This window comes from Camelus bactrianus, chromosome 1 (assembly GCF_048773025.1).
Source record: "Camelus bactrianus isolate YW-2024 breed Bactrian camel chromosome 1, ASM4877302v1, whole genome shotgun sequence".
In the NCBI taxonomy this organism is placed as follows: Eukaryota; Metazoa; Chordata; class Mammalia; order Artiodactyla; family Camelidae; genus Camelus; species Camelus bactrianus.
Window position 1 is genome coordinate 50,107,576 of NC_133539.1, and position 26,201 is coordinate 50,133,776.

The 26,201-nt window shown below is 36.1% G+C and overlaps 2 protein-coding genes across 13 annotated transcripts in view; one reads left to right on the forward strand and one right to left on the reverse strand.

Annotated features, from left to right (window-relative positions):
- SLC9C1 (solute carrier family 9 member C1) overlaps nt 1–8,945 on the reverse strand; it is a 64,016-nt gene extending 55,071 nt beyond the window's left edge. For 3 of the 10 annotated variants that reach the window (XM_074363269.1, XM_074363301.1, XM_074363291.1), the window contains exon 1: nt 355–6,832. In XM_074363269.1, the coding sequence (XP_074219370.1) occupies nt 355–571 (217 nt within the window). In that variant the 5' untranslated portion in view covers nt 572–6,832. The other 7 variants (XM_074363280.1, XM_074363240.1, XM_010970932.3 and 4 more) reach the window with 6 other exon arrangements.
- Nucleotides 8,946–14,427: 5,482 nt separating this feature from the next.
- LOC105081556 (OX-2 membrane glycoprotein) overlaps nt 14,428–26,201 on the forward strand; it is a 31,215-nt gene continuing 19,441 nt past the window's right edge. For 2 of the 3 annotated variants that reach the window (XR_012506943.1, XM_074363469.1), the window contains exons 1-3: nt 14,428–14,622; nt 19,873–20,211; nt 20,933–21,232. Coding sequence is in view for 2 of the 3 variants with exons in the window: in XM_074363469.1 (XP_074219570.1) it covers nt 14,529–14,622; nt 19,873–20,211; nt 20,933–21,232 (733 nt within the window). In the remaining variant the exon portion in view is untranslated. The remainder of the gene's footprint in view (nt 14,623–19,872; nt 20,212–20,932; nt 21,233–26,201) is intronic. The other variant, XM_074363458.1, reaches the window with a different exon arrangement.

A 26,201-nucleotide genomic window follows, 5' to 3' on the forward strand; every position in this document is an offset into this window, starting at 1 on the left:
ATAGAAACGTAACCACAATGTACATGCAATATTGTAATGTCCCCAGAACCGTTCTGTTGGCTCAAGGTAGAAGCATGTATAAAGTCAAATATTCCAAATAATCCCCTTCCTTATTCCACAATTGAATGTAAGACTTTATACACACACACACACACACACATGTTTTTTTTTAGGAAGCCGATTACTGGCATTTCATTCTGTTCTAAACATCACCACCTGAATCTCTATGCTCAATCCCTAATGCCACAGCACCCCACTTCACATAGAGAAAAGCTGTGAACAAAAGATCTTAAAGCTAGACAATTTAAATATTGACAAAATTTGAAATAGAATAAAAGATAAAATTATACCTACCAAGGTCTCTTACAGCAGCTGCAGTCAGCATGGGATCTGAACTCATAAGGATAGCTGAAAATAATAACCATTGGGTGGTTTTCAAAAGTAATTTATTCACAGATGCCAGATACCAAAGAATTAAGATATAATTAATAAAAAATCCAGGAATTGTGATTAAAAGTATCTGCAAAGAAATTTTACGGATTAAAAAAATCAGAATGCATTTGTATTTCATTATTAAAAGCAGATAATCAGGATTTTGGAGATACAGAATCACATTCAATCAATCCATCAAAGGGAAATCTGAAGTTATCTTATTTAACAATTATGTACTTGCAACTCTGGAAATATGGAACAAATGTTGCAATGAGATTCCTAGGACCCCAAAAATACCAGTTATAGGAAATACCGTATTATAATTTAAAAGGAACTTTTAATTTTCTTGATAAGGCCATTGAATATAGATGTGCATGTGTGAAGATATATACATACATCCCATATATATACATATATATACATACATATATACACATATTTATGCATAAGAACTGAGACATAGCCTATTAACATAGAAAATAGAACACAAGTTTAGGATGAAGTTATAAAAGAGGAAAAAAAAGAGAAAACAAAATAATAGAAGGAATGTATGGAAATGGCAAAAGACCAAAGAAAAGATGGGAAGGGAAATTCTATTATTCTAGGACTGGCTTTCTACCTTCTCACCATTGCCTTCTATTTTTTCTTACTTTACCTGTGGTGGCTCTTTAGCAAGGTTTTATTACCAAATGGACTTGCGGAAATGTGATGATTATGCCTCAAAGTACCTATGAGAATTCAGAACTATGCCCATATTTGCTGTAGCATAGTTTACAATAGCCAAAACATGGAAGCAACCTAAATGTTCATCAATAGGTGAATGGATAATGAAGATATGAGACATACACACACACACACACACACACACACACACACAGGAATATTACTCAACCATAAAAAAGAATAAAATATTGCCACTTGCACTAACATGGATGGACCTCTTAGATGGTATTATGCTAAGTGAACAAACATAAGAAAAAACAAACAGATTTACAGATACAGATAACAAACAGGCAACCACCTGGAGAAGGGGTTGAGAGGAGGAAAGAAATGGGTGAGGGAGATTACAAACTTCCAGCTGCAAAATAAATGGATATGAAATGTCCAGTGTGGAGTACATAGTCAATATCTTTGTATGGTGACATGCTGTAACTACACTTATCGTGATGATCATTTTGAAATGTATAGAATATTGAATCACTATGTTGTATAACAGGAAGTAACATATAGTGATGTAGGTCATTTATAATTCAAAAACAAACAAACAAGCAAACAAACTCATAGAAAATGAGATCAGATTTGTGGTTACCAGAGGCAGGCCATGGGGGAGTGCGAAAAAGGGGAACTGGATGAAGGCAGTCAAAGGTACTAACTTCAGTTATAAGATAAAGAAGTAGTAGGGAGATAATGTAAAACAACATGACCAATATAATCAACATTGCTGTATGCTACATATTAAAGTTGTTAAGAAGTAAATCCTATGAATTCTCATTACAAGGAAAAATATTTTTTCTATTTCTTTAATTTTATATCTGTATAAATTGATGGAGTTCATTAAACTTATTGTGATAATCATTTCATGATGTATATAAGTCAAATCATTATGCTGTACACCTTAAACTTACATCGTGCTTTATGTCAATTACATCTCAATAAAACTCGAAGAAGAAAAATGATTCTGTAAAAATTGAATGTTAATTTAGAAAGATAACATGAATCTGAACACTCACCTCACATCATATAAAAAATTAATTCAAAATGAATCATAGACCTAAATGTCAAATCTAAAACTATTAAACTACTAGAAGAAAATATAGGAGAAAATCCTAGTGACCTTGGGTAAGGCAAATAATTTTTAATAGGACATAAGAACACAAATTCTAAAAGAAAAATTGATGAGTTGAATTTCATCAAAAGTAAAAATTTGGGGAGGAAAAAATCTACAGTGGTACCAAAGCAGAGACTTGCCGTTTTTGATTGTGAATCTAAGTCATACATGGAAGACAATGAAACTGTTATGTAAATATTACAGAACCTGCTAAAAACAACATGTAGTGGATTTTTTAAAATCAATGTAATTGAATAAAATTTATCTTGCTTACAAATGGCTTTTGAAAATAATGCCTGTAATAATCACTGTGCACATTTTTTCACCTGACATCTATTTGAGACTTTAATAATAAGGCTATAGAAATGATCTCCAACTTTTCTCTGAGGATTAATATTCAAAAGGACATATACTATATGTAAATGACAATTAATGAGAAAGTGTTTTCACTCATACCCTATGACCTTTTAAATGACTATCTGTGCCAAAAATCACATCAATATTTGGATTGAATTTCTAAAGTAAATCAAATGAAATTGGATCATTAAAAAAAAAAAAGGAAAGAAATTGGATCAGGGGTTGCTTCTCTGAGGCACTGGTGAAGGATTGAGTTTAAAGAAGTCTAAGGGGATTTTCTAGGGTGGTAGAAATTTTTATATCTTGATTGTGTGGCTATGCAGATATACATATTTATCAAAACTCATCAAACTGTGCACTGAAAATGTATGCTTACTACTGCATGTAAATTGTACCTCAATAAAATTGAATTTTAAAATATAAAAAAAAACTCAACATTGATAACATGTGGTAGTTCTTGAGTGAATAATATTTTTGAAAAAGAGTACTTCTTACCTGCCAAAATAACTTGTGGAGCATGTAAACATCCATGTCAAATGCAACATTAAAGATAATTATTGGTGTAAATAAACTAAAAAATAAATGTGGATCTATCCATTGTATGGCGTCTGCAAATTGTTGGACCTAATAATATAAAAACATGTCATTTTCTCATTTATCCATTGGTCTTTTGGCATAGAATACATGCCAGGCACTCCTATCTCTAGCAAAAGATAGAAAGATCCATCACAACATGATAAACACTAAAGTCTTAACACTGTTGGATATTCACAATTTTTCATCAGATCATTACCAACTACAAGAAAAGGTTAGTGTAATCTCTATGCCTATTTTATCTTCTTAAAGAACAGATATAGGAAGCACATTGACATAAGTACTAAAGAATATGTAGGAGATTTTCAGGCGTACAAGATAAAGAGATTTCAGATAGATGAAAGAGATTTCATGATGATGTACAAAGTCTGCAAAGGAGTAAACAATCATATCAAATTCCCAAAACTGTGTAATTAGTCATGGCTTACACAGAAGCTGTGTATGGGAGAATAGCAGGGATAGAGACTAGGAAGGTAATGCAGTTCATGAAATAACAAATTAATGGTGTTTTAGTTGATATTTGTAAATCCTATTATGGGCATCCATTCAACATTCATTCATTAAGGAAACACTGAGTACCTACTGTGTTGGTTGATTATCTTTGAATTTGGGAGATGATTCTCCATGGGTCTCTTGTGTTTCTCCATAATTTACAGATGGAGGCAGTGATTGCTTTCTTCCGGGAATATTTTCTTTCAAGAATATCTAACAGCTTTGGAAGAGAGAGCAAGTGTCCCTCCAGAGGAAAGGGCAGGTTTACTATACTCGCCAGTGTAATAATGATAATCTCTCTCCGGAGCAAGAGGGCAGAAAAGCTTACTGCCCATCATAAAATATTCAAGTTCTCTAATCTCAGATTTCTCCTCCTGTAATGCAACCCATTGAGTGTGCAGGTTTCACTTCTTTGCTTCTCCTTGTGGGGCTCATGGAACAGGGACAAGAAAATGCTGATACTCTGGCTTCTGCTATTGCTGTGAGTAACAAATCCTCTCTCTCAAGCCCAGGAGTCCCATGCCTTTTGCCAGGACCATGAAATTGTGGCAAGCCAACTGAATAGCTTGAAAGTAGAGTAAAGTCTTAGACTCTTCACAGATCTTGACACATAAGCTCATAGAAGTACTTAAAATTGCACTTACATCAAAAATCATATGGTTATGAAACCTGTTCATGACAAATGAAGTAGTAATCTGCTTCTGGTTCTCGCATAGATACATGATTTCCACTATGTTTTTTTTTAACATCACTGGTTAAATTTGTTTGGGAAAGTCAATCATTTCCACACACATTCTCATTTACGCACTGATTAACTAGAGCAGGTGTTGGCAAACTACACCCTCTGGGCCAAATCTGGCTCAAAGCCAGTTTTTATAAATAAAGTATTATTGGAACACAGCCATGCCCAATTACTTACATATTGTCTATGGCTGCTTTTGAGCTACAATGGCAGAGTTGAGTAGTTGTGAAAGAGATCATATGACCTGCATAATCTAAAATGTTTACTATGTGATCTTTTACAGAAAAAATTTACTGCCAATACCCGGGCTAGGGAACTATTTAATGTGTCAATAAATTGGGCGTTCAGGATTTGCAGGTACTAACTACTATATATAAAATAGATAAACAACAAGTTCATACAGTACAGTACAGGCAACTATATCCAATATCTTGTAGTAACCTATAATGAAAAAGAGTATGAAAATGAACATATGTATGTATATGTATGACTGAACTATTATGCTGTACACCAGAAACTGACACATCATAAACTGACTATACTTCAATAAAAAATTAAAATTAAAAAAAAAATGTATTCTGTATCCCTTGTAGTAAGCGTATTCTCTCTCCACTACCAGACTCCAGCTGTTTCTGATGATTTCATAATACTGTAGCTTGAGTCAGGTACACTTAGAGACTGGTCCCTAGTCTATGAGGCTTCTATGAAACATTCCTGAGGCATTGGTTCAATGTCAGAATTCTCTTACTACTAGAGTCTTGTACCAGTAACTCAAAGTCTCTCTGGGCTTCTAACATTTTAACCAGTTTCTTGTCTGAGTGTTCGAATTATGCTTAAATACTCAGCTACTCACACTCTCAGTAGCTGTAAGTGTACTCGTTCTGAATTGCTTACCTAGTCTCAGACCTAGGCTCTGTTTAGACTATGTTTAGCTGGATTTCAGCTCTTTCACTCCTGGTTCCTTTTTCTACACAGCTGATCTGATGCTACCCACACCACAAATATCTTTCAACTGGCAGAGCAGTGAAGAGATAGGTTCACAAATTTTCTTAAGCCATCTTTGTATTTACGTGAATTTTAGATATACTCAGATATATAAAATACTCATATTCACTGTACACACCTGGTCAGATGTAAAACTTAACATTTCAAAACTGCATCCAATTAAAAATAATATCACAGGGAGAGGAACTGGAAAGTCTTTCAAGTGTAGGTTCAAAAATGCTGCAAAAAAACTATGTCTTTACTGAAAGGCAATGAAATACCACATTTACAGAACTTTAATTTGATATGATTTCTTAATTTCAAGGACAATGACATGCTGTTCCACCACTTTCTTGCTATACTCCTGTAACTGAAACCCTTCCTCACACTTCGGCATACAGAATCAGTGTAATTGGTAATCCGCTAAATTCATGCTTTACCTCTTCTATGAGGTATATCATTTCCTTAGAATCTTCAGTAAATATTGTTAGCAATCACTGGCTGTTGGGTTGTACTAAAATATTTGTATCAATTTTTGTACATGTCATAAGTCAGATATTTGCTTTGTTAACGAATCTTTAGCAACCCTGCAATAAGGGGTTAATAATAAATAACTTAAATGAAATATTCTGGCTGATTCCCAAGATAACAATGAGGAATTAGTAAAATAATTTAACAATGAAAAAAAAATGGCTACCTATTACTAGTTACCTACTACCTATTAAAGCCCAAAATGAATATTTAACTTTGCTTAACTTCTTTCATTACTTGTTTTCAAAGTGCAATAGCAATATTACAGTGTTTCCTTCAGTTTAATGTTTTCTGATTATCTTGGTAATACATTTCCTAATCAGGTCAAAGAATGCAGAAAAGGTGCTCTCTCTTGATTTCTACAGTGTTCTTTTCTTCTCATAAAAGCTGAGTATAATTTAGCACTTGGACAAAACCTAAGGGACATCCTATCACGTGGTTAAAAAGTAACTGAATCATTCAGAAGATCTATCACTTTGAAAATTCTTTGTCCAGGGGAAGAAAGCTGTGGGACAGCTAACTTTAAAATATGAATGAAACAATAGTTTATGATAATGCAGGTAACAATAAAATCCCTAAACCCTTGATTTTCTGCCTATGTGCTTCAGTTCTCCACATCACTTAAATCTAACCATGACCTAGCTGGTAAAAAGGTATGAATACTTTGAACTCAATAGAAGTGAAGAATATGGATTAGATCCTACATGTCTCTTCTCGGGGCAGATTACTGTTGGATTCATTTGATTAAAAATCTGAGGATAGAGGTATGAATTTAAAAACAAAAATCTAATTTCCTACTCTTGCTACTTTCCTTAATTCTTTACAATGACATTTACAAAATATGTCCATAGAATAAACTAAAATAAAAAGGATTATACTTACCTCCAACTGTACAGATCAAAGACAATATTAGAATGATTTCAGGAAGATCCTCAGAACTTTTCATGAATACAGTCCTGAAAAATTTCAGCCATCCACTAGTAAATCTTTTGTCAAGAAAATCCAAATCAGAACCGCTGGAATTCATCCTGTTGTTTGTCACAGGCTTTCTGAATCCAACTCTTAGGACTCTCGGCAAAACTCACCTAGGACCAAAGGAACGTAGGATTTGCCTTCTTGATGGCCTTCTAAAGCTTTCCTTCGAAAGACAAATAAAAAGCTCATATTTCTCCTTAATTATTTCTAGTGATTTCTTAGAGTCTGCGAAAATTAGGGATACTTTCCTCTTCTACGATGCTTTTGATTTAAATGAGATAGAAAAGGTACAACCCCAAGGGACAGAGGCTAGTCAGCGTCATCCCATGTTCTTAATGATACCAAGCACTACTCAGCTATTATTCACTCTGTATCTATCCAACTGAAAAGAGGATTTTTCATGTAACCAGTCACCGGGACCACAAGCTGAAACAGGTTACTTAGCTCTAGGGATAGACAACTGAGGGATTTGCCCTCAGCCTATCTGAGCCTCGGGAAGCATGTTCTGGCAGCTACTTCAAAGTCAGAAGCGGTGGGGGTTTGGGTGATGGGGTGGAGAATATTCTGATCTCTTATGTTGTTCTATCCAGACAGAAATTAATAGACCATAATGATATTCAGTCATAACTTTCTTTTATCTCATTTGAGACCTTGATGGGCCAGGTTTTTTCCAACTTTTATATATTTTTATAGCAACCAAGTTCAACAGAATCTCACTGCCTGACTGTGAATATGTGACAAATACTCAGATTGGCTTCTTTAGTCTCTACTCCAGAGTTTCCTAACAAACCTTTTCCCCCAAGAAATGTTAAGCTAGCATATAAATGCTAATATTACTCTATTTTGATACTTTAAAAGAGTTGGGTAAAGAAGTAGTGGTTTAGAATAAACAGAATTTCAATGTTATTAAAACTCTTTTCCAGCTTAAATTGACTTTTAAAAGTTGTGGATAACTTTTTGAGTCCATGTCTCATTAAAGAAAAAAAAAATACTGGTTTGTCTTAAAATTGCTACATAGATTTCTGACATTAATTTATAAGTAAATTAGATAATGCCTCAATTCTCTTTCTATGTGGAGTTAATGATTGTCCTCTCAAAAATGGCGTGTGGATTTGTCCTCAATGTCAGTCAGCCCTGAGAAATTCTCTTTCTCTTGGAGGGGAAATGGATTCACCTTGTCCCTGAAAGTGGGAAGTCTTTCTTCCCTTTAATCACTACATTTTGTAGGAACTGTGCGACAAAATTATCCTGAAGGGGTACTGTGGGCTCTCAGTAACTATCACAAGCTGCAAAGCTATTAATGGTTTATGACAGAGAACTGGAGTTGGATTGTCTGCTCAGAAAACTTTCCCAGCACACGACGCAGCGTCCGTCTGACTCACAGACCCTGAAGATGGGCGGTCTGTTGTCCTCCCAATGACCTTCACTCAGAACGAGCCCTTCCTCCCTCGGGCTCCGCTCCAGACACCTGAGGAGATGCACCACGGCATCAGTGTGCTTCCAGTACTGCCTAAGGCAAAAGGAACAAACACAAGGCAGGTGAGCAGTCTGGAAAGTTGATACCGGATGTGTAATGACGGAGGGCTGGGGGCAGAAATTCAAACTGAGTGGCTGGTTGATCTTCGCGAAAGTCCGCTGCCTTAGGAAAGGTGGAAACTACAAGAGGGAATGTCTGGCTGAATCTGTAGCTGGAACACTGTAGGAGCATTTCCTTCTTTCTGAGGAGAGGCTGAGGGAGAAAGTACCAGAGGGGAAGGGCAACTTCCTGAAGGGGAAGCCAGGGGAGGACTCACCATCAGCGCCTCAGGAGGAGCATCATATGGTATGTAAGTGACAAGTGGAGGCTAGCTAATCCGTTCACCCGGAACTGCCACAACCAACTGCAGCCTCACTGACAGTTAGTTCCTCTAAGCCCCGCCCCCGGCCTGCACCCATTGGTTTCAGGTTCACAACCCCTGACTTGACTGGCTGACGACGAAATCAGTCCTAGAAGGCACTACACAGCATCATTGCCCCTGTACCCCTATGGCAACTTTTGAAGTCTTAAGACCGTGTATTTAAAAAAGTTAATTCCAGCAATTGTATTACTATATTAATTTAAACCTTAGGAACAGTGAATTTCTGGCAAAGAGCCAACGGACACTGTTTTTCCAGAACTCCAGTTGCAGTGAATTCCCTAGATAAAATAGAATGGTAGAAATTTTGAAATATGAGGATGCAGGTTAGGAAAGACAGAGGTGTGTACTTATTGCCATTTTGTTCATTGTTTTGGGGTTGTTTTGTAGTTCTCTTTTGTTCCTTTCTTTTTGTTTTGCTCTTTCCTTGTGCTTTGATGACCATCTTTAGTATCTTGTTTGGATTCCTTTCTTTTATTTTTTATTTTTTTTTTACATTTTTTTATTGATTTATAATCATTTTACAATGTTGTGTCAAATTCCAGTGTAGAGCAAAATTTTTCAATTATACATGAACATATATATATTCATTGTCACATTCCTTTCTCTGTGAGCTACCATAAAATCTTGTATATATTTCCCTGTCCTATACAGTATAATCTTGTTTATCTATTCTACAGTTTTGAAATCCCAGTCTATCTCTTCCCACTCCCCACCCCCTTGGCAACCACAAGTCTGTATTCTATGTCTATGAGTCTATTTCTGTTCTGTATTTATGCTTTGTTTGTTTGTTTGTTTTTAGATTCCACATATGAGCGATCTCATATGGTATTTTTCTTTCTCCTTCTGGCTTACTTCACTCAGAATGACATTCTCCAGAAACATCCATGTTGCTGCAAATGGCGTTATGTTGTTGGTTTTTATGGCTGAGTAGTATTCCATTGTATAAATATACCACATCTTCTTTATCCAGTCACCTGTTGATGGACATTTAGGCTGTTTCCATTTCTCAGCTATTGTAAACAATGCTGCTATAAACATTGGGGTGTAGGTGTCATCCTGAAGTAGGGTTCCTTTCTTTTGTGTGTGTATCTATTATAATCTTTGTTTTGTGGTTACTGTGAGGTTTATATATACCAACCTATATATGTATAAGTGGTTATTTTAAGTTGCTTATTTCTTAAGTTCAAATGCATTTTAACAACTCTGCATTCCCCCTCACCATGCTTGCTGACTTTGACATCATATTTTATATCTTTATGTTTTGTGTATCCTTTAACTACATGTTGTGGATATAGATGATTTTATTACCTTTGTCTTTTAACCTTACTTGTACCTTTATACATTGTTGATTTACTGCCTTTACTTTATATTTGCCTTTACCAATAAGACTTTTAATTTTGTAGTTGACTTGTAAGTTTTTATATTTCTAGTTGTGGCTTTTTCTTGTTTACCTAGAAAAGTCCATTTAACATTTCTAATAAAACTGGTTTAGTGGTTTACTGGTGCTGAACAAGCTTTTGCTTGTCTATGGAACTTTCAATCACTTCATCAAATCTGAATGAAATACTTGCCAGGTAGAGTATTCTTGGTTGTAGGTTTTCCCCATTCACCACTTTAAATATATCATGCCACTTCCTTCTGGCTGCCATTTCTGCTCCCTATTTGGGCTATGTGGGGCCTTCTGCTGTAGTGGGCTGACTACTGCTGGTGGTCTGGTAGGTGTAGCTGATCCCTGGTTTGGTTACTTGCCATGCCTTGCCTTTTGTGGAGGCTCCTGGCCACTGGAGGGCAGGGTTGGGTCACAAGGCCGCTGGCTGCATTGCCCCAGGAGGTCCCAGTGTAGTGCTGGTCTACTGCTGGGCAGAGTTGGGTTCTGGAGTGGGTGAATGTGGTGCTGGCAGTCCCAGATCTAATGTTGGATTGCTGGTGGGTAGGGTTGGTTCTTGGTGTGGCTGGCTGTTGTGTTCAGGGTGTCCTGAATTTGGTGTTGACCAGCTGGTGAGTGAGGTATATCCTATGGCAGCTGGCTGAGGTGTCCAAGTTGTCTTGGATCTGATGTTTACCTTCCATTGGGCAGGACTTGGGCCTGGGGCTTGGGGGGGGGGGGTCCCAAGGCTAGTAGAGCTGGCTCTCTGGTGGGTGGAATCAGGTTTCTGAGCCTCAATCTGTAGGGCCCTGAAGGGCTAAGAGCTGGAGTAGGTCCACTGGTGAGAAGGCTGACATGGCTGGCTGAAGGGTCTTTGTGTGTTCCAAGCTGGTGTTGGCTTGCTGGTGGGTGAATCCAGATCCTTGGGTGTCTGGCTGAGGGTCTGCAGTAGTCCTGGGGCTGGTGTCTACCCATTGGTGAGTGAGGCTGGTCCCGGGGCTACTGTTGGCTAACTGATGAGTGGAACTGGGTCCCATTGTCTCTGGCTACAGAGTCCTAGAGTCCTGGGGCTAGTGCCAGTGTGCTGGTGTGCAGGCCTGGGTCTAGGGTCCTCTGGTGGACAGGACTGGTCCTGGGGCAGCTGTGGGCTCAGGGGTGCAGCAGGCCTACTGGTGGGTGGGGTTCTGTTTCTGCCCAGCTAGTTGCTTGGCCTAAGGTGTCCCAGTACTGGGGCCTATAGGCTGATGTGTGGCACAAGGTCCTGGCACTAGTAAGCTAGAGGCAGGATTCCAAAATGGTGCTTGCCAGCATCAATATCCATGTGGCAGAATGAGCTCCACAAAGTGGCTGCTACCACTGTCTATGTCCCTGGGGCAAGTCCCAGCTGCCTTCTGCCTCTCCAAAAGGCTCTCCAAGATCAGCAGCTGGGTATGACCCAGGATCCTTTCAAATTACTGCTTCTGTTCTGGTTCTGTGTGCGCCCTGTAGGAGTGGAATCTCTAGCTCCTATTGCCCTCTGCCTCTCCTGAAAGCAAGCTCCACTGTCCTTCAAAGCCAAATATTCTTATGAAATTGTCTTCCTGCTGCAGAACCCCCAGGCTGGGGAGCCCAGTTTGGGTCTTGAACCCCTTGCTCCTTTGGGAGTGCTGCAATTGTAATTATCCTTCCATTTGTGGGTTGCCCACCTGTGGATATGGGTCTTGATTATATCACCTCTCCACCCCTCTACCTGTCTCATGGTGGTTCTTTGTTTATACCTTTAGCTTCTACTAGTCTTCTGATTTTTTTCTCATCAATAGTTTCTCTATGAGTAGATGTAATTTTGGTGTGCCTGTGGGAGAATGCAAGCTCAGGGTCTTCATACCCTTCCATCATGGCCATTCCTCTTGGCAATTTTAGTTTGTCTCTCACCTCTGTGGTTTGTGATAAAAATTAGTTGTTAATGTCATTGAAAATCTTTTGTATATAAGAGTTCCTGTCTTTTGCTACTTTTAAGATTCTCTTTGTCTTTGATTATGTTTGATTATTATGTGTCTTTGTGTGGATCTTTTTGTGTTTATTCTACATAGAGTTTGCTGATTTTCTTATTAGATATGGAGGCTAATGTTTCTCATCAGATTTGGAAAGTTTTCAGTCATTTTTAAAGAAATATTCTTTCTATCCCCTCTCTGTATCCCCTCTCCTTCTGGGACGTTCATTATGAATATGATGGTGCTCTGATAGTGTTCCACAGGTCTCTGAGGTTCTGTTCATTCTTCTTCAGTCTTCTTTTTTCTGTTCCTCAGAAGAGCCAACCTCAACTGATCTATCTTCAAGTTCATTGTTTCTATTTTCTGCCTCCTTGAACCAGTTATTGAGCCCCTCTAGTGAATTTTTCATTAGTTATTACACTTCTATAATTCAGAATTTCTATCCACTCTTTTTTTTATAATTGTTATCTCTTAACTGATATTTTATATTAGTGATACATCATTCTTATACTTTCTTTTAATTCTTTAGACATGGTTTCCTTTAGAGTACTTTGCTGGGATCCCAGTCATTCTTTAAAGTTATAATGCTTGAGTTCACATCTTTATTACTCACAGGAAAAGGATCAGGGGATGGATTTTCCCCTCAATATAACTTCCTGTCCCCTAACATAGCAGCAGTGTTTCTCACTGACTCAGAGACTGCTGGGCATCTAATCCTAATACCTTTTATTCACGATGAGTCTTCTGTCTTTTTCAGAGATGACCCCGAACCAGAGGTAATATATTTGTAGTGTCAGTTTCATTTTCCCTTAAAAACTGAGTTTTCTTGCTTCATTAACCAAGGCAACAGCTCTCAGGTGGGTAGTGGGTTTAGAAGCTAGAATTTAGATACCGGAAAGGTTTATCTTAAGGGAAGTCAGAGGAAAAAAGGCCTCCAACACCTAGAGTCATAGGAAAGAGATGAATATTGATATATGAGGTGGGGGAGTGGCGGGTAGTGACAATCCGTGCCAATAGAGGCTTTTGATTTCCTGAGACAGGAGCTGAGGGAGAAGTTATGAGAGGGAAAGGTAATTTTTATAGTGACAAAAAGAAAAGAGAAGGCTTATTGCCAAAATGTGTTCTGTGTGTACACACAGTGCGCGTGTGTTTGTTCGTGTTGGGGGTGAAGTGTGGCTGTATGTGTACTAACTGGAGGCTGGTTAATGATCTCACTTTAGAGAAGCTAAGCCCAACAGTACTCCTCTGAGAACGGTATTTGCCCAAGCCCAAGCCCCAGCCCTAGCTCTGGTTTCATTCCCCATCCCTGGTCTGTTTGGCTAATAAAGTGTAATTCTAGGACATTCTAGATAAAGATCACTACCCCTAAGTTGTAAGGCAAGATATGTAGTCCAGAAGACATTAATCATTAAACCAGCAATACCAGGATGCAAGAAGAAATAAAAAACTTCACTTTCAAAAGAATTGTTCATGTTAAAGTATGCTATGATCTGGTAGTAAAAGCACTTCTTTTCCAGGATTCCAGCAGGAGGAAGACATTCTGGGGAAGCTGGTATGAGTTCATGTGCATAAAGTGCCAATAAGCAGGTGGCTGGGTTGGCGTTTAAAGGAGAAAAATAGAAACCAAGAGCACCAGGAAAGGAGTGCTTTCCCTGTATTTAAAATTGTATGTGGAGAGGGGAGTTTATAGGAAGATGAAAGGGACCTGTGTCTGTGTTTGATTTTCCCATTCCTGCTGTTTGAGGAGATGGGTTGTAGAGATGTAGATGCCAAGGGGAATGATTTTTAGAAACTTAGCATACCTCTGCAGAGAGCAGTCTTCACTAGATCTCATTGTGGATATACTAGTTTAATGTACATTATGTACATAAATAGCAGGACTTCAAAGACTCATTAGTAACACTCTCAATAGGAGATCTAATTAAATTTTCTTACAAGTTAGCAGGTAAGTTTTCAAACCCTGTGTATGAATCACAGGACAGTTACAGAACAATGGGCAGATATGTTTATGATTTAGGCATAAACCTAAGATTCTTTTTTCTTTTATTCTTATTTTTTATTAAAGTATAGTCAATTTATAATGTTAGTTTCAGGTGTACAGCAAAGCAATTCAGTTATACATATACATGCATATATTTTTTTTTCCAGTTTCTATTCTATTACAGCTCATTACAGGAAATTGAGTATAGTTCCTTGGGTGTGGTATAACCAGGGATTAGGCAAGCAAGGAAGTCCAAAAATAAAAATCAAGTTTTAACAGATTACCAGAGTAATGGTTATTGAGTAACAGGTTTGGGAGGAAAACCCCAACAGTTCCATCTGAGTTCCAGAGTTTCAGGTAGAAAGTGAGAAACTCCCAATGCTAGTGAAGAATTTATCAACGAATTTCATGGGCTTCCCACTCCATCCTGCTATCCAGCTCCTTATGCTTTCCCTCTGGGTAAGAGGATCAGGTAACTTTTAATTTTTTCTCTCAAGTGCATTGGCTGGAAATCAATGGCAAATAAATACCAGACTGTAGTCTTTTTACTTCTATAAGGTTAGATAGAGGATTATGTTTGGGTCTGCATGTTAATCATGTACGTATCTGAGTTGTTGGCAATTAGCAAACAGTTGAAGTTGAGCATATTTGAAATAGTGACTTTGTAAACAGAGAATGAAAGAAATGTAATGAGTCCTGCTTCTGAAGTGAGCCCAAGTCTCATAAACTAGAGAGCCAGAAACCTGCTGGAGGCAAATGAGCTCTTTGCAAGTTAGTTTGTTTTGCAGTATTCTTTGCAGCCCATTTGCCTTTTAGGTTTTATTTGTTTTGAGGCTTTTCTTGGTCAAAAAATTTTTCATTTTTATGCTGTCAAATCTGTTGGGATTTTTTTACTTTTTTTACTTTTTTTACTTACTTATCATGACAAACTGAGGTACACCTGAAACACGTTAAAAATTTAGTAAATATTTCAAGTCTTGTTATTTTCTAGTCATTTAAAATAATTTAACTCAAATCCATCTAATATATTTAACTCAGATCCATCTAAAACCAGTTTGGTTCATGGTCAAGGCAATAACTAATGTTCTATAGAAATTCAATAGAGAAAAAAAACTCATAGTAGCTTCTAGTTAAGAATTTTTTTTCCTGGGGGAAGTATCATCTGAGTTTAGTTAGACGGTTCAATCAAAATTTGAATGTGGGATGATATATGCTGAGGACAAAAAGTGTGAGAGGTAGAGGAAACCATTATGTTACTTCTCCTTAATTTACTTCTGCATCTAAAATGCAAAAATGGGTCAATAAAAAATGTTTAAAAAAATAAAATAAAATGCAAAAATGGGAAAGATTGGTAGTGTCATCAAGTAACTCAGAATCTAGTAAGGGAGACAAGCATGTGAAAAAGTAATGATGAAACTGTGTGGTAAGCACAATTATAGAAATTGTTATGGAGATAGTGATAGCTTGTTAACTCTTCTATATTGCTATTTTTTTACTTCCTTATGTATTATTGGATCTTTCCTTGAGGGTAGGGACTATATAACCCATATAACTGACATTACATCTACATGTTCTTTTTTGATATTCACAATACCCTGTGAGTCAGGGTATACCCTATCAACTCTGATGTCTATATAGGTTACATGTGCAATAAACTTAGATTTTCAGGTTACAGTCTTTATTACTTGGCATCCTCAGTCTCCTAAATGATTGGGTTTTTTTTAGTTGTATACATTAAAGATCACTTTACCTGCTGTAATGCTCAATTCATCTTGACAAATGCATAATGTCACTTATCAACCACTCTGGCTTCACACAGAATAGTTTCATTGCCCTAAAACTCCCCTGTGCCTCACCCATTCAACCTTCCCCCAACCTCTGAATCCCTGGCCACCACTGGTATTTTTACTGTCTCTGTGGTTTTATCTTTTACAGAATGACATAGACTCATTCAGTATATAACCTTTCTAGACTGACCACTTTCACTTAGTAATATGCATTTAAAGTTTATCCATGTCTTTTTGTGGTTTGGTAGCTCATTTCTTTTTATAGGTGAGAAATATTCTATTATATAAATGTAGATCATTTACTCATTCACCTATTGAAAGTACCTTGGCTGCCTTCATTTTTGGTGATTATGAATAAGGCTGCTATAAACACATCTATGCAGATTTTTGTGTGGATCTAAGTTTTAAAATAAGTTGCATAAATACCTAAGAACACAATTGCTGGATCATACATTAAGTGTATGTTTAATTTTGTAAGAAACTGCCAAACTGTCATGCAAAGCTATACCATTTTACATTTTTATCAGCAATAATGAGAATTTCTGTTTTTGGCCATATCCTCACCAACATTTGGTATTATAATTTTTTTAACCATTTTAATAGGTATGTAGTAAAATCTCATTATTGTTTTAATTTGAAATTTCCAGATGACAAGAGATTTTGTGTATTTTTTCATGTGCTTATTCGCTATTTGTATATTTTCTTTGATGAGGTGTCTGTTCAGAATTTTTTGCCTACTTTTAAATTAAGTTGTTTGTTTTGCTATTTTTTGTATATGTTGAATACAAGTCTGCTATAGTCTAAATGTTTACACTTCCTCCCTCAATTCATATATTGAAATCCTAACCCATAAAGGTTATGGTATTAGTAGGTGGGGCTTTTGGGTGGTGATTAGGGCATGAGGGTACAGCCCTGATACATGGGATTACTGCTCTTGTAACAGATCCACAGAGCTTTTTAGTGCCTGTCCATGTGAGGATACAATGAGAAATGTACAGACTGTAAGAGAGCCCTCACCCAGTCATGCTGGCATCCTAACCTTGGACTTCCAGCCTCCAGAACTGTGAGAAGTACATCTCTGTTGTTCATTAGCCACTCAGTCTGTGGTATTTTGTTACAGCAGCCTGAAAGGACTAAGACAAAGTCCTATGTCACATATGTATTCTACAAGTACTTTCTTCTAATCTATGGCTTATCTTTATATTCCCTTTACATTGTTTTTCACAGGACAAAAAATTTTAACTTTAATGAAGTCCAACTCATGAATTTTTTTCCCTTCATGGGTCATACTTTTAGTAATGTATCTAATAACTCATCATCAAACCCAAGGTTAGCTGGATTTCCTCCTATGTTTTCTTCTAGAAGTTTTATAGTTTTGCATTTTTATTGGTCTATAAATCCATTGTGAGTTAATTTTTGTGAAACTCAGTTAGATGTCTATATTAAGTTTTTAGCATATGAATGTTATCAGGGGTTGAATAGTGTCCACTACACCCTGTTCCCAATTCGTATCTATCTGGAACTTCAGAATGTGATCTAATTTAGAAATAAGGTCGTTGCAGATGAAAGTAAGGTAAGGATCTAAGAATGAAATCATCCTGCGTTAGGGTGGGCTCTGAATCCAATGATGGCATCCTTATAAAAAGAGGGAAGGACATAGAGCCACAGCATAGAACACCATGTGAAGATGGAGGCAGGTATTATAGTGATGCACCTACAAATCAAGGAATTCCAAGGATTATTGGCAACCACAAGAAACTTGGAGAGAAGGAACCAACACTACTAACAACTTGATCTAGGGCTTCTGACCTCTAGATCCGTGAAAAAAATACATTTCTATTGTTTTAAGCTACCAAGTGTGTAGTAGTTTGTCATGGCATCCCTAGGAAGGTAATCAGACATCCAGCTCCCCCAGCAGCATCATTTGTTCAAAAGATGATTTTTCCTCCATTGAATTGCTTTTGCATCTTTGCCAAAAAAACAGCTGACTGTGTTTGTGTGGGTCCATATCTGGACTTTCGCGTCTGTTCCATTGATCTATTTGTCTGTTCTTTGGACAATACCACACTGTATTGATTACTGCAGCTTTATACTAACTCTTGAAGTTGGGTAGCACCAATCCCCTGACTTTGTTTTTCTCCTTCAGTATTGTGTTATTCTGGGTCTTTTGCTTCTTCACATAAACTTTAGAATCAGTTTATCAATATCCATAAAATAACTTGCTGGAATTTTGATTAGGGTTGCATTTAATTGACAGATCAACTTGGGAAGAACTGATAATATTGAGTTGTCCTATCTGTGAATATGGAATATCTCTCATTAATTTAGTTCTTCTTTGATTTCATTCATCAAAGTTTTGTTGTTTTCCTCATACAGATCATGTATGTATTTTGTTAGATTTATGTCTAAGTATTTCATTCTCAAGTTAATGATTTTAGTGCTTTTCTGTATATAGGAAGATGCAAGAACCTGGGGTCACTGAAATTTTTCTTTAGATATGTGTCTTAACTATCCAGGGCTGATATATCCAGAGCACAGAGTGCTTCCTGTTTTCTCCATCTTGAATTCCCCTCAGATGCACTGTTGGTGGGTGACTGCAGTGGTTAATGGCTTGATCCTTAAAGAACTGGAATGTCAGGCAACTTTTTTTCTTTACAATACTGTGTTTGAGTCTGGTTTGGATTCTTACTTTGTCTCTTCAGACTGTTTTTATTCTTGGCTCATAGCATGCCTTATAATTTTTTGTTAATATCCAGATGTGATACCTCAGGTAATAGGAACTAAGGTAAATAGAGCTTTAGCATGGGTTTTATGTTAATCTGGCTAGGAGTTGGGTTGTGTTGACTCTTCTGTAGGTCTAGGTGTCAAAGGCTTCAAATTCTTGTAGTTCCTTGTTTTTGCTTCCCCTGTTGATTTGAACTTCTCTAAGAACTCCTTATTTATTAAAGCCTGAGACTTGCAACCATTTCAGCTGTAATCCACTATCATATTGGAGCCCTGTTGATGTGGTGGTAAAGAGTGAAGGAGGAGAAGTTTTTAAAAATCTTACAGTTAGAGAGACCATCAAAATTCATCAAAACGTACATCTGAAATACATGTAGGCTATTGTACAGGAGCCATATCATAATAAAGGTGTTAAAAAATTAATTTAATTTAATTTAAAAGTTTAAAAAAATCGTAAAACAAAGACTATAAAGTACATCACTTTGGAAATAAGCTCTGGGTTGTTTTCAAAATAAAATCTGTGCAATAAAGAAAAATCTTACGGTTAAACCTCACTCTTTTAGTAGGCCTGTGTCCTTCGGCTATGACCTTCAAAATTTTTTACCTATTTTTTTCCTCCTTCCCCAACTTAAATGAGACAGGGAAGCTAAAGAAAACTGGAGCGGGGTCATTGTCCTTCCATCCACATGAGATAAGGCTCTGGTAAAGTCTTATTTCCTGGGTAGTAAGTCTTTTTATGGAACATGCGCTGGGCTTATTTTAAAATGGTGACATTCCCTTCCTCTTGCTAAAGTTATGAGGTGATTTTTTTGGCATTGTATCATGAGAACTGGTGGAGTTCCAGCTGGTGAAACCTATAAAACCTGGGGTTCTCCCTAAGACTAGGTCCCTGAGGAGTTCATCACCCTCTAGCTAGGTCACAGTTAGCCTTCAGAAATTCATCAAAATTATCATTATTCGTCTTATGTTGTTTAATTTATGTTTCAACTTTTGTATTTAATAAATATTTATTGATTAGATAGTATATACCAGAAACATTTTCAAAGACTACATATCAGTGGTGAAGAAGATAGAAGAATTTATTTTCTAATGGAGGAAGAGAGGCAAATAAAAAGATAACTATGAAACAGAGAGATAAGTGCTATCATGTGGTAAGTCTAGGGTAGTATGAAAATACATTTCTCTTAATTTGTACTGGATTTTATTTTCAGATTATCCACAGAGGATAAAGCACAAAAATAATGAGACAGCTGTATTGGGAGAAAATGTGACAATTTTCTGCAATTTAACAACTCCAGCAGATGTTGTTCAAATTACCTGGCAGAAGATTCAAGATTCTTTGCCACAAAATATTGGCACATATAGCAGTAAATATGGAGAAAAGATTCTTCCACCATATATAGATCGGCTGCACTGTGAGGCCATTGAATTGAATTGTTCATTCATAACTATCCGTGAAGTGACATTTGAAGATGAAGCCTGCTACAAATGCTTATTTAATATTTTCCCACATGGACGCTATGGAGGACAAATCTGCCTTAACATTATAAGTATATAAACTTTTTATGTGGAGTCAAAATCATGGGGATGTGGTCTTTGAAGTTTAAGATCCAGAGAAAGAATTTTAGAAAAGGAACAACAATAATAGAGTTCATTCAGGCAAAGTCCTTTATTTTACAGAAGAACAGAACAGGAGCCAATGATGGTCACATGCTTTGCCTATTTCCACACAATGCAAGACCTAACACAGCTTTTAGGTTTTCAGACTTCTTATCAGACTTTTTGGTACTACACTGCACTGCCTTTAGTCCACTGGATGAATCTCATGAATGGCATTAGGATTTTCGCTGGGAAAATAGAGGAGAAGAAAAAGAGACAGTAGAGGAGAAAGAGGAAAAAAGATGCTAAGAGAATAAGAATTTCCCAATCTTCAAATTAACAGACCATTGAAGGGATAGTGATAGTGTCATACTGTTCCCTCATTATGTTTCTATAAATTTAAAGTATTAAGGGTTTATATAATTTAAGTTTAAGGCTGAATGGAAATAGAGATACCAATTGTCCCTCTCAAACTGGAGGATAGTGGGTGTAGGAGGTAGAATTGGGAGCTTTTGTAAAAATGTGGGGAGAGGTATTTGAGATGGACATGTTTTCAACATTTTATTTTCATAGAAAAATTTATTGGCGAGTCCACCTCTAACACCATAGAAATCTAGGATGACGTATTTTTATATTAATTTTGTTTCTCTCTCTCTTTCTTTTTTGCCTCAGCTCTATCTGAATTAAGAACTGAACTCCAGTCCAATCTTGACTGTGAAGATTTTCTTAGATTTACTTACTCAGCTGTGGGAAAACCTGCTCCTCAAATATCTCTTTTCCCATTACAAGTCTTGATTAATCCACCAGAGGAATCCCTTGCTCTGAACCCCAATGGCACAGTCACTGTCACTAAAGTGTATAACGTCTCCTTAGAGACTGTGAGGTCCCTCAGACTCCAACACCTGACTGTGCACATGGATCATCCTCTGAAGAATGAAAAGAAGATCATTCCTCTGACAGTCAAACAAGAATGTAAGTAGAAGTAATAACCAACAGTGGGGAATATTCACCTTTAAAATTCACACAAGTATTTGTGTGGCCATCTATTTGTAAAACTATAAATCAGGATAATACACCCACATGGTTAAGAGAATCAAATAATGAAGATAGGATCTACCCCAGCCCTGCTTCAGGGGTATCTGTTCTTATACTGCAAAATTTAAAAAAAAATATTTATTTTTTCTCTTTTTGTTGGGGAGGTAATTAGTTTTATTTTTTTTAATGGAGGTACTAGGGATTGAACCCAAGACCTTGTGCATGCTAAGCACACACTCTACTACTGAGCTATACCCCACTTACATGGTAAATTTTTAATTGATCTCCATTACATATTTTTCCCTAAATTTCTGCTACAGTCAATGAAGATTAGGCTCCTTCAACTTTTGTTCCTTTCATAAAGTCCCTTTCCTTCTCAATATAGTTCTTTTGCTGCTTAAACTCTGCAACTTTCAACAGTATGGTTAAACCTTTTTTCTTTTTCATTCACCATAGAAAGCCTTTGTTAGCTACCACTTCTGCTTGCCCATCTTCCTTTCAAGCTTTGTCAATGGTATCTTCTGTTTCAAAGCCATAATTCAAAACAGATAACTTCCCTAAAGAATTTAAATAATAATTCAAATATATACATTTCTGTAGAATTTAAATAATTAAATATTCCACCTAATAATCTTTTAAAATGAGAACCTTTAATCTCTATATATTCAGTACAAATACTGATGTATTTGGGTTTTAATTCGCCACCTTACTATTTATTATCTGACCAGTTTTATGTCTTTTTTTTCTCTTCTTGAATTCCTGTGGATTAATTATTTATTTTTATTTCATTTCCCCTCCTCTGATAGTTGGTTAACTATACATTTCTATATCCATCTTTAAGTGGTTGACTTGGAAATTATGCATCCTTAAAATCCTATCTTATTATCTAATTTTATACGAGCTATTACCTTTTCATCTTTTACAACTGCATTTCCATAGCTTCATTGTCAACAGAGCTCTTGTCATCATGTTCAGAAATTAATGTGCTTTGACCCCAGTTTCTAGATGTGAGAAAGCCCAGTTTCCTGCCCTCATTACATAGTCTTAAATATATTGTATAGAAATAGAGAAGAGCTCCTGGCTTATCTGCCAGCTAGAGTTTCCATCTCTTCCTCCAGAAGATATCCGCCTCCTGAAGAAAAGTAGACATTCTACTCACATTCTAGCATTTCCCCACACTTTCTGGATACCTTTATGTTTGAGTAAATACTACAGAATAAGTTTAGATGTCAGTTATGGTGGGTGAATCCTGCTTACCTCTTAATCTATGATAATATCACATCACTATATCACAGATAATGATAGTCATTGTTCTATGGTATTAACTATAAATTAGTCTATTTTTATATTATGTTTTCCATAGGCAATAAAATAATAATTTTTCTCTTAAGTTTATCAGTTCTTTTTATCCAATTTTTGTTAGTTTCAAGGCTCACAAATTTTGTTCTTTGGAGGGCCAACTAACCATACCAGTCACTGTATGTGACTGTCATCATTTGTTTAATTCAGTGGATAACCATTGAAGTCACTCATTAGGAGTTCTTTTAATAGATGTGTCTGTAATAATATTAGGTTGAACCATGTGATATTGATAATATTTCAATCTTTTTATCTATAAAATTAGTTATTTTATAAGGTTAAATCTAATATAATTAGGGAATATCATTTGACCATTATTAAGACAAGGCTAACAAAGCTTCCTATTATGAAACTTCCACTAACTTTGAGGGCTTTTCCCACTTTTTAATACCTGGGAATTTGATCAGTTCCTCCTTTCAGAGCAAACATGCCAAATTCTCAACTTTATTCCAAATTGCAAAGAGCTGGATTTTCTCTTTTCACCTCCCTTCCAACTTTTCCTTTTGAGTTAGGACAAGAATACATTGGATCTTGTGGCTGAAGGTCCAATGACAAACCAAACAATCTTTACCATTTTCTAGTGTCAAAGAATAATGTACTCTCTCCTTTCTGTTTAAACAAGGGACCCAAGGCAGTCATGCCTTCTCTACATTTTAGAGCAAGTGCTCTCATTCCTTTATAGAAGCCTAGAGTTTTGGTGACTATCTTGCCATGAAGTATCCCACTTAAATATCCTAATGAGTTACTAGGAGATGCAAAGAAATGATTCCATGCATCTGATAAAGAAATAACATTTCTCTGGGTTGTCACAGAGCTTCAGACAGTTAAGCCTATAGTTGTGTCATCCTTACCTTCAAAATACTATATACTTTTTAAATGAAGTTAAGTTGATTTACAGCTTTGTGTTAGTTTCTGGCATACAGCATACAGCATACAGTCGTACATATATATACATATTCTTTTTCATATTCTTTTTTATTATAGGTTATTACATCATATTGAATATAGTTCCCTGTGCTATACTTTAAGACTTTGTTATTTATTTATATTATGTATAGTAGTTTGTATTTGCTAACCCTAAACTCCTAATTTATCCCTTCCCTCCTTTCCCTTTTGGTAACCATAAGTTTGTTTTCTACCTTTGAATGTGTTTCTGTTTTGTAAATAAATTCATTTGTCTCATTTTTTTAGATTCCACATATAAGTGATATCATGTGATTATTTGTTTTTCACTGTCTGACTTACTTCACTTAGTATGACAATCTCTAGTCCATCCATGTTGCTGCAAATGGCATTATTTCATTCTTTTTTATGGTTAAGTAGTATTTCATTGTATATATTATTGTGTATATATTCTTTTTAATGGCTGAGTAGTATTTCATTGTATATATGTATGTGATATATTATAGCACTATATATATATATATATATATATATACACCACAACTTCTTTATCCATTCATCTATCTATGGACATTTAGATTGCTTCTATGTCTTGGCTATTGTAAACAGTGCTGCTATGAAAATTGGGGTGCATGTATCTTTTCCAATTGCCGTTTTCTCAGGATATATGCCCAGGAATGGGATTGCTGGATCATATGGTAACTCTATTTTTAGTTTTTTAAGAAATCTCCATACTTTTGTCCATGGTGGCTGCACCAAATAATATTTTCACCAACAGTGTAGGAGGGTTCCCTTTTCCCCACACCCTCTCCAGCATTTATTGTTTGTGGACTTTTTAACAATGGCTACTCCGACCAGTGTGAAGTGATACCTCATAGCAGTTTTGATTTGCATTTCTCTGATAGTTAACTATATTGAGCATCTTTTCATAACTTATATTTTAACTTAAGTCTTAAATCATAGCCTAAGGCATTTTAAGTCTCATCCCTTGACCTTTATTTCTGGATGGTTTTTCAAACTAGTGGGCTACATCTCAGATTTCTGGAAGTTAACAAACACATGTACATATTTTGCTGAAACATACCCTCTTCTGTTAAAGCCTTAGCTTTTTCAAATCACATATTATCAGAAGATGTAATGGCTTAAACAATATATTTCCTCTCTCTCTTTTTCAAATTACCTTAATGATTTCCCTGAAGGATTTAGGTATAATGAGTCTAGGGTTTTTGTGTCTCTCCCACTTCAGACTCCAATATGCATGAACAGAGTTGCAACAAATTTCAATATTAAATATGAACTGAAGGATTGACAGACATCACTTGGGCAAATCAAACAAAATTTATTTATCTAAAGAACATCAAAATATACAGCAAAGGGATTAGCAACATTCTTCAAGGGAGATATCAACTTCTTCTGCAAATCAGCTTAATAATATCAGAGTAGACCAGCTAGCTAATACTAATCACACTGTAAGTGTTTAGTATTCAGATAATAACACTTCAATTTCTAGACGTTAAAATGAGAGTGAAATATTTTCTTTTTCCAGAATACTCATTGAGAAGGCAACTACTTTATTACAGATCATTTTAGAAACTAGACTATAGTACTTCAGCGTATCTTCTGCAGAAAGCACAAGCTAATGACTTTTTCAGAATCTGATTTGATAGGACAGCCTGCAATTGAACTTAAGGTGTTTAATTTTGAGTTTTATATCTTGATAGCTTTCATAAAATTGCTATGGGTGGGTGACAATATTAAATGTCAGTTTTGTAAGAAGATATCTTGTTTTATTAAGATAACTTTACATAATTTATATTTTTGTTTTTTATAATGATGAAAAGGTTAAAATATCTCCATAATCTGTCACATTCACCAAGACCCAAAAAGCATCACTAGCCTTCCATGATGTTGAATCATAAAGTTTAAATGAGTGAAGGAGACATCACAGTTTTTGGAAATCTAACAGTTTGCAAATAGCCAACTACAAGATGGTTGGAATGAGCACTTTAGTAAGCAGTCCAGATGGGCTAAACATAACCTTATTTAGGCCTAGGACATCTCATCAATCTCTGAATTAAGCAATCTCTGGGTTAATCTAAGTAAAGCGCAAAATGATGACTAACACAAAATGAGACTATTGTAAAGCATAATACACTCAGGTCAACACAAACCACTCTCTTTCATTATTTTCAACCTCTCCAGGCTATGCAACGTGGTTCAACTCAATGCTTAGAATTAGAACAACCAGTGATTTTCTTAGTGAGTCTGGTGGTCATGCTAACAGGCCACAGGATATATCCTACAGTCTTATAATGCTTTTACATGTGATTGACAGCTTGCTCTTTATACGACTTTAGTTTAATCATCCTTCTTCCCTCATAACTTCTAGAGTATTTTTCCACTGCCTTGACCATCCATTGTTATTGATGAGAAGTCAAATGTCAATCTGAAAATTGCAATAGTAAATATTATTGTATCTTCTCTTTGGTAGCATAGTATCTTCTCTTTATTGTTCGAGTTTTGAAACTTCCTAGTGCTATTTTTAGTTGTCTTTTTTTTTAATCTTTGATGTGATGGGTATTTGGTGAGTTCATTCAATCTGGAGACTCCAATCCTTCAACTCTGAATATTTCCTCATTTCCTT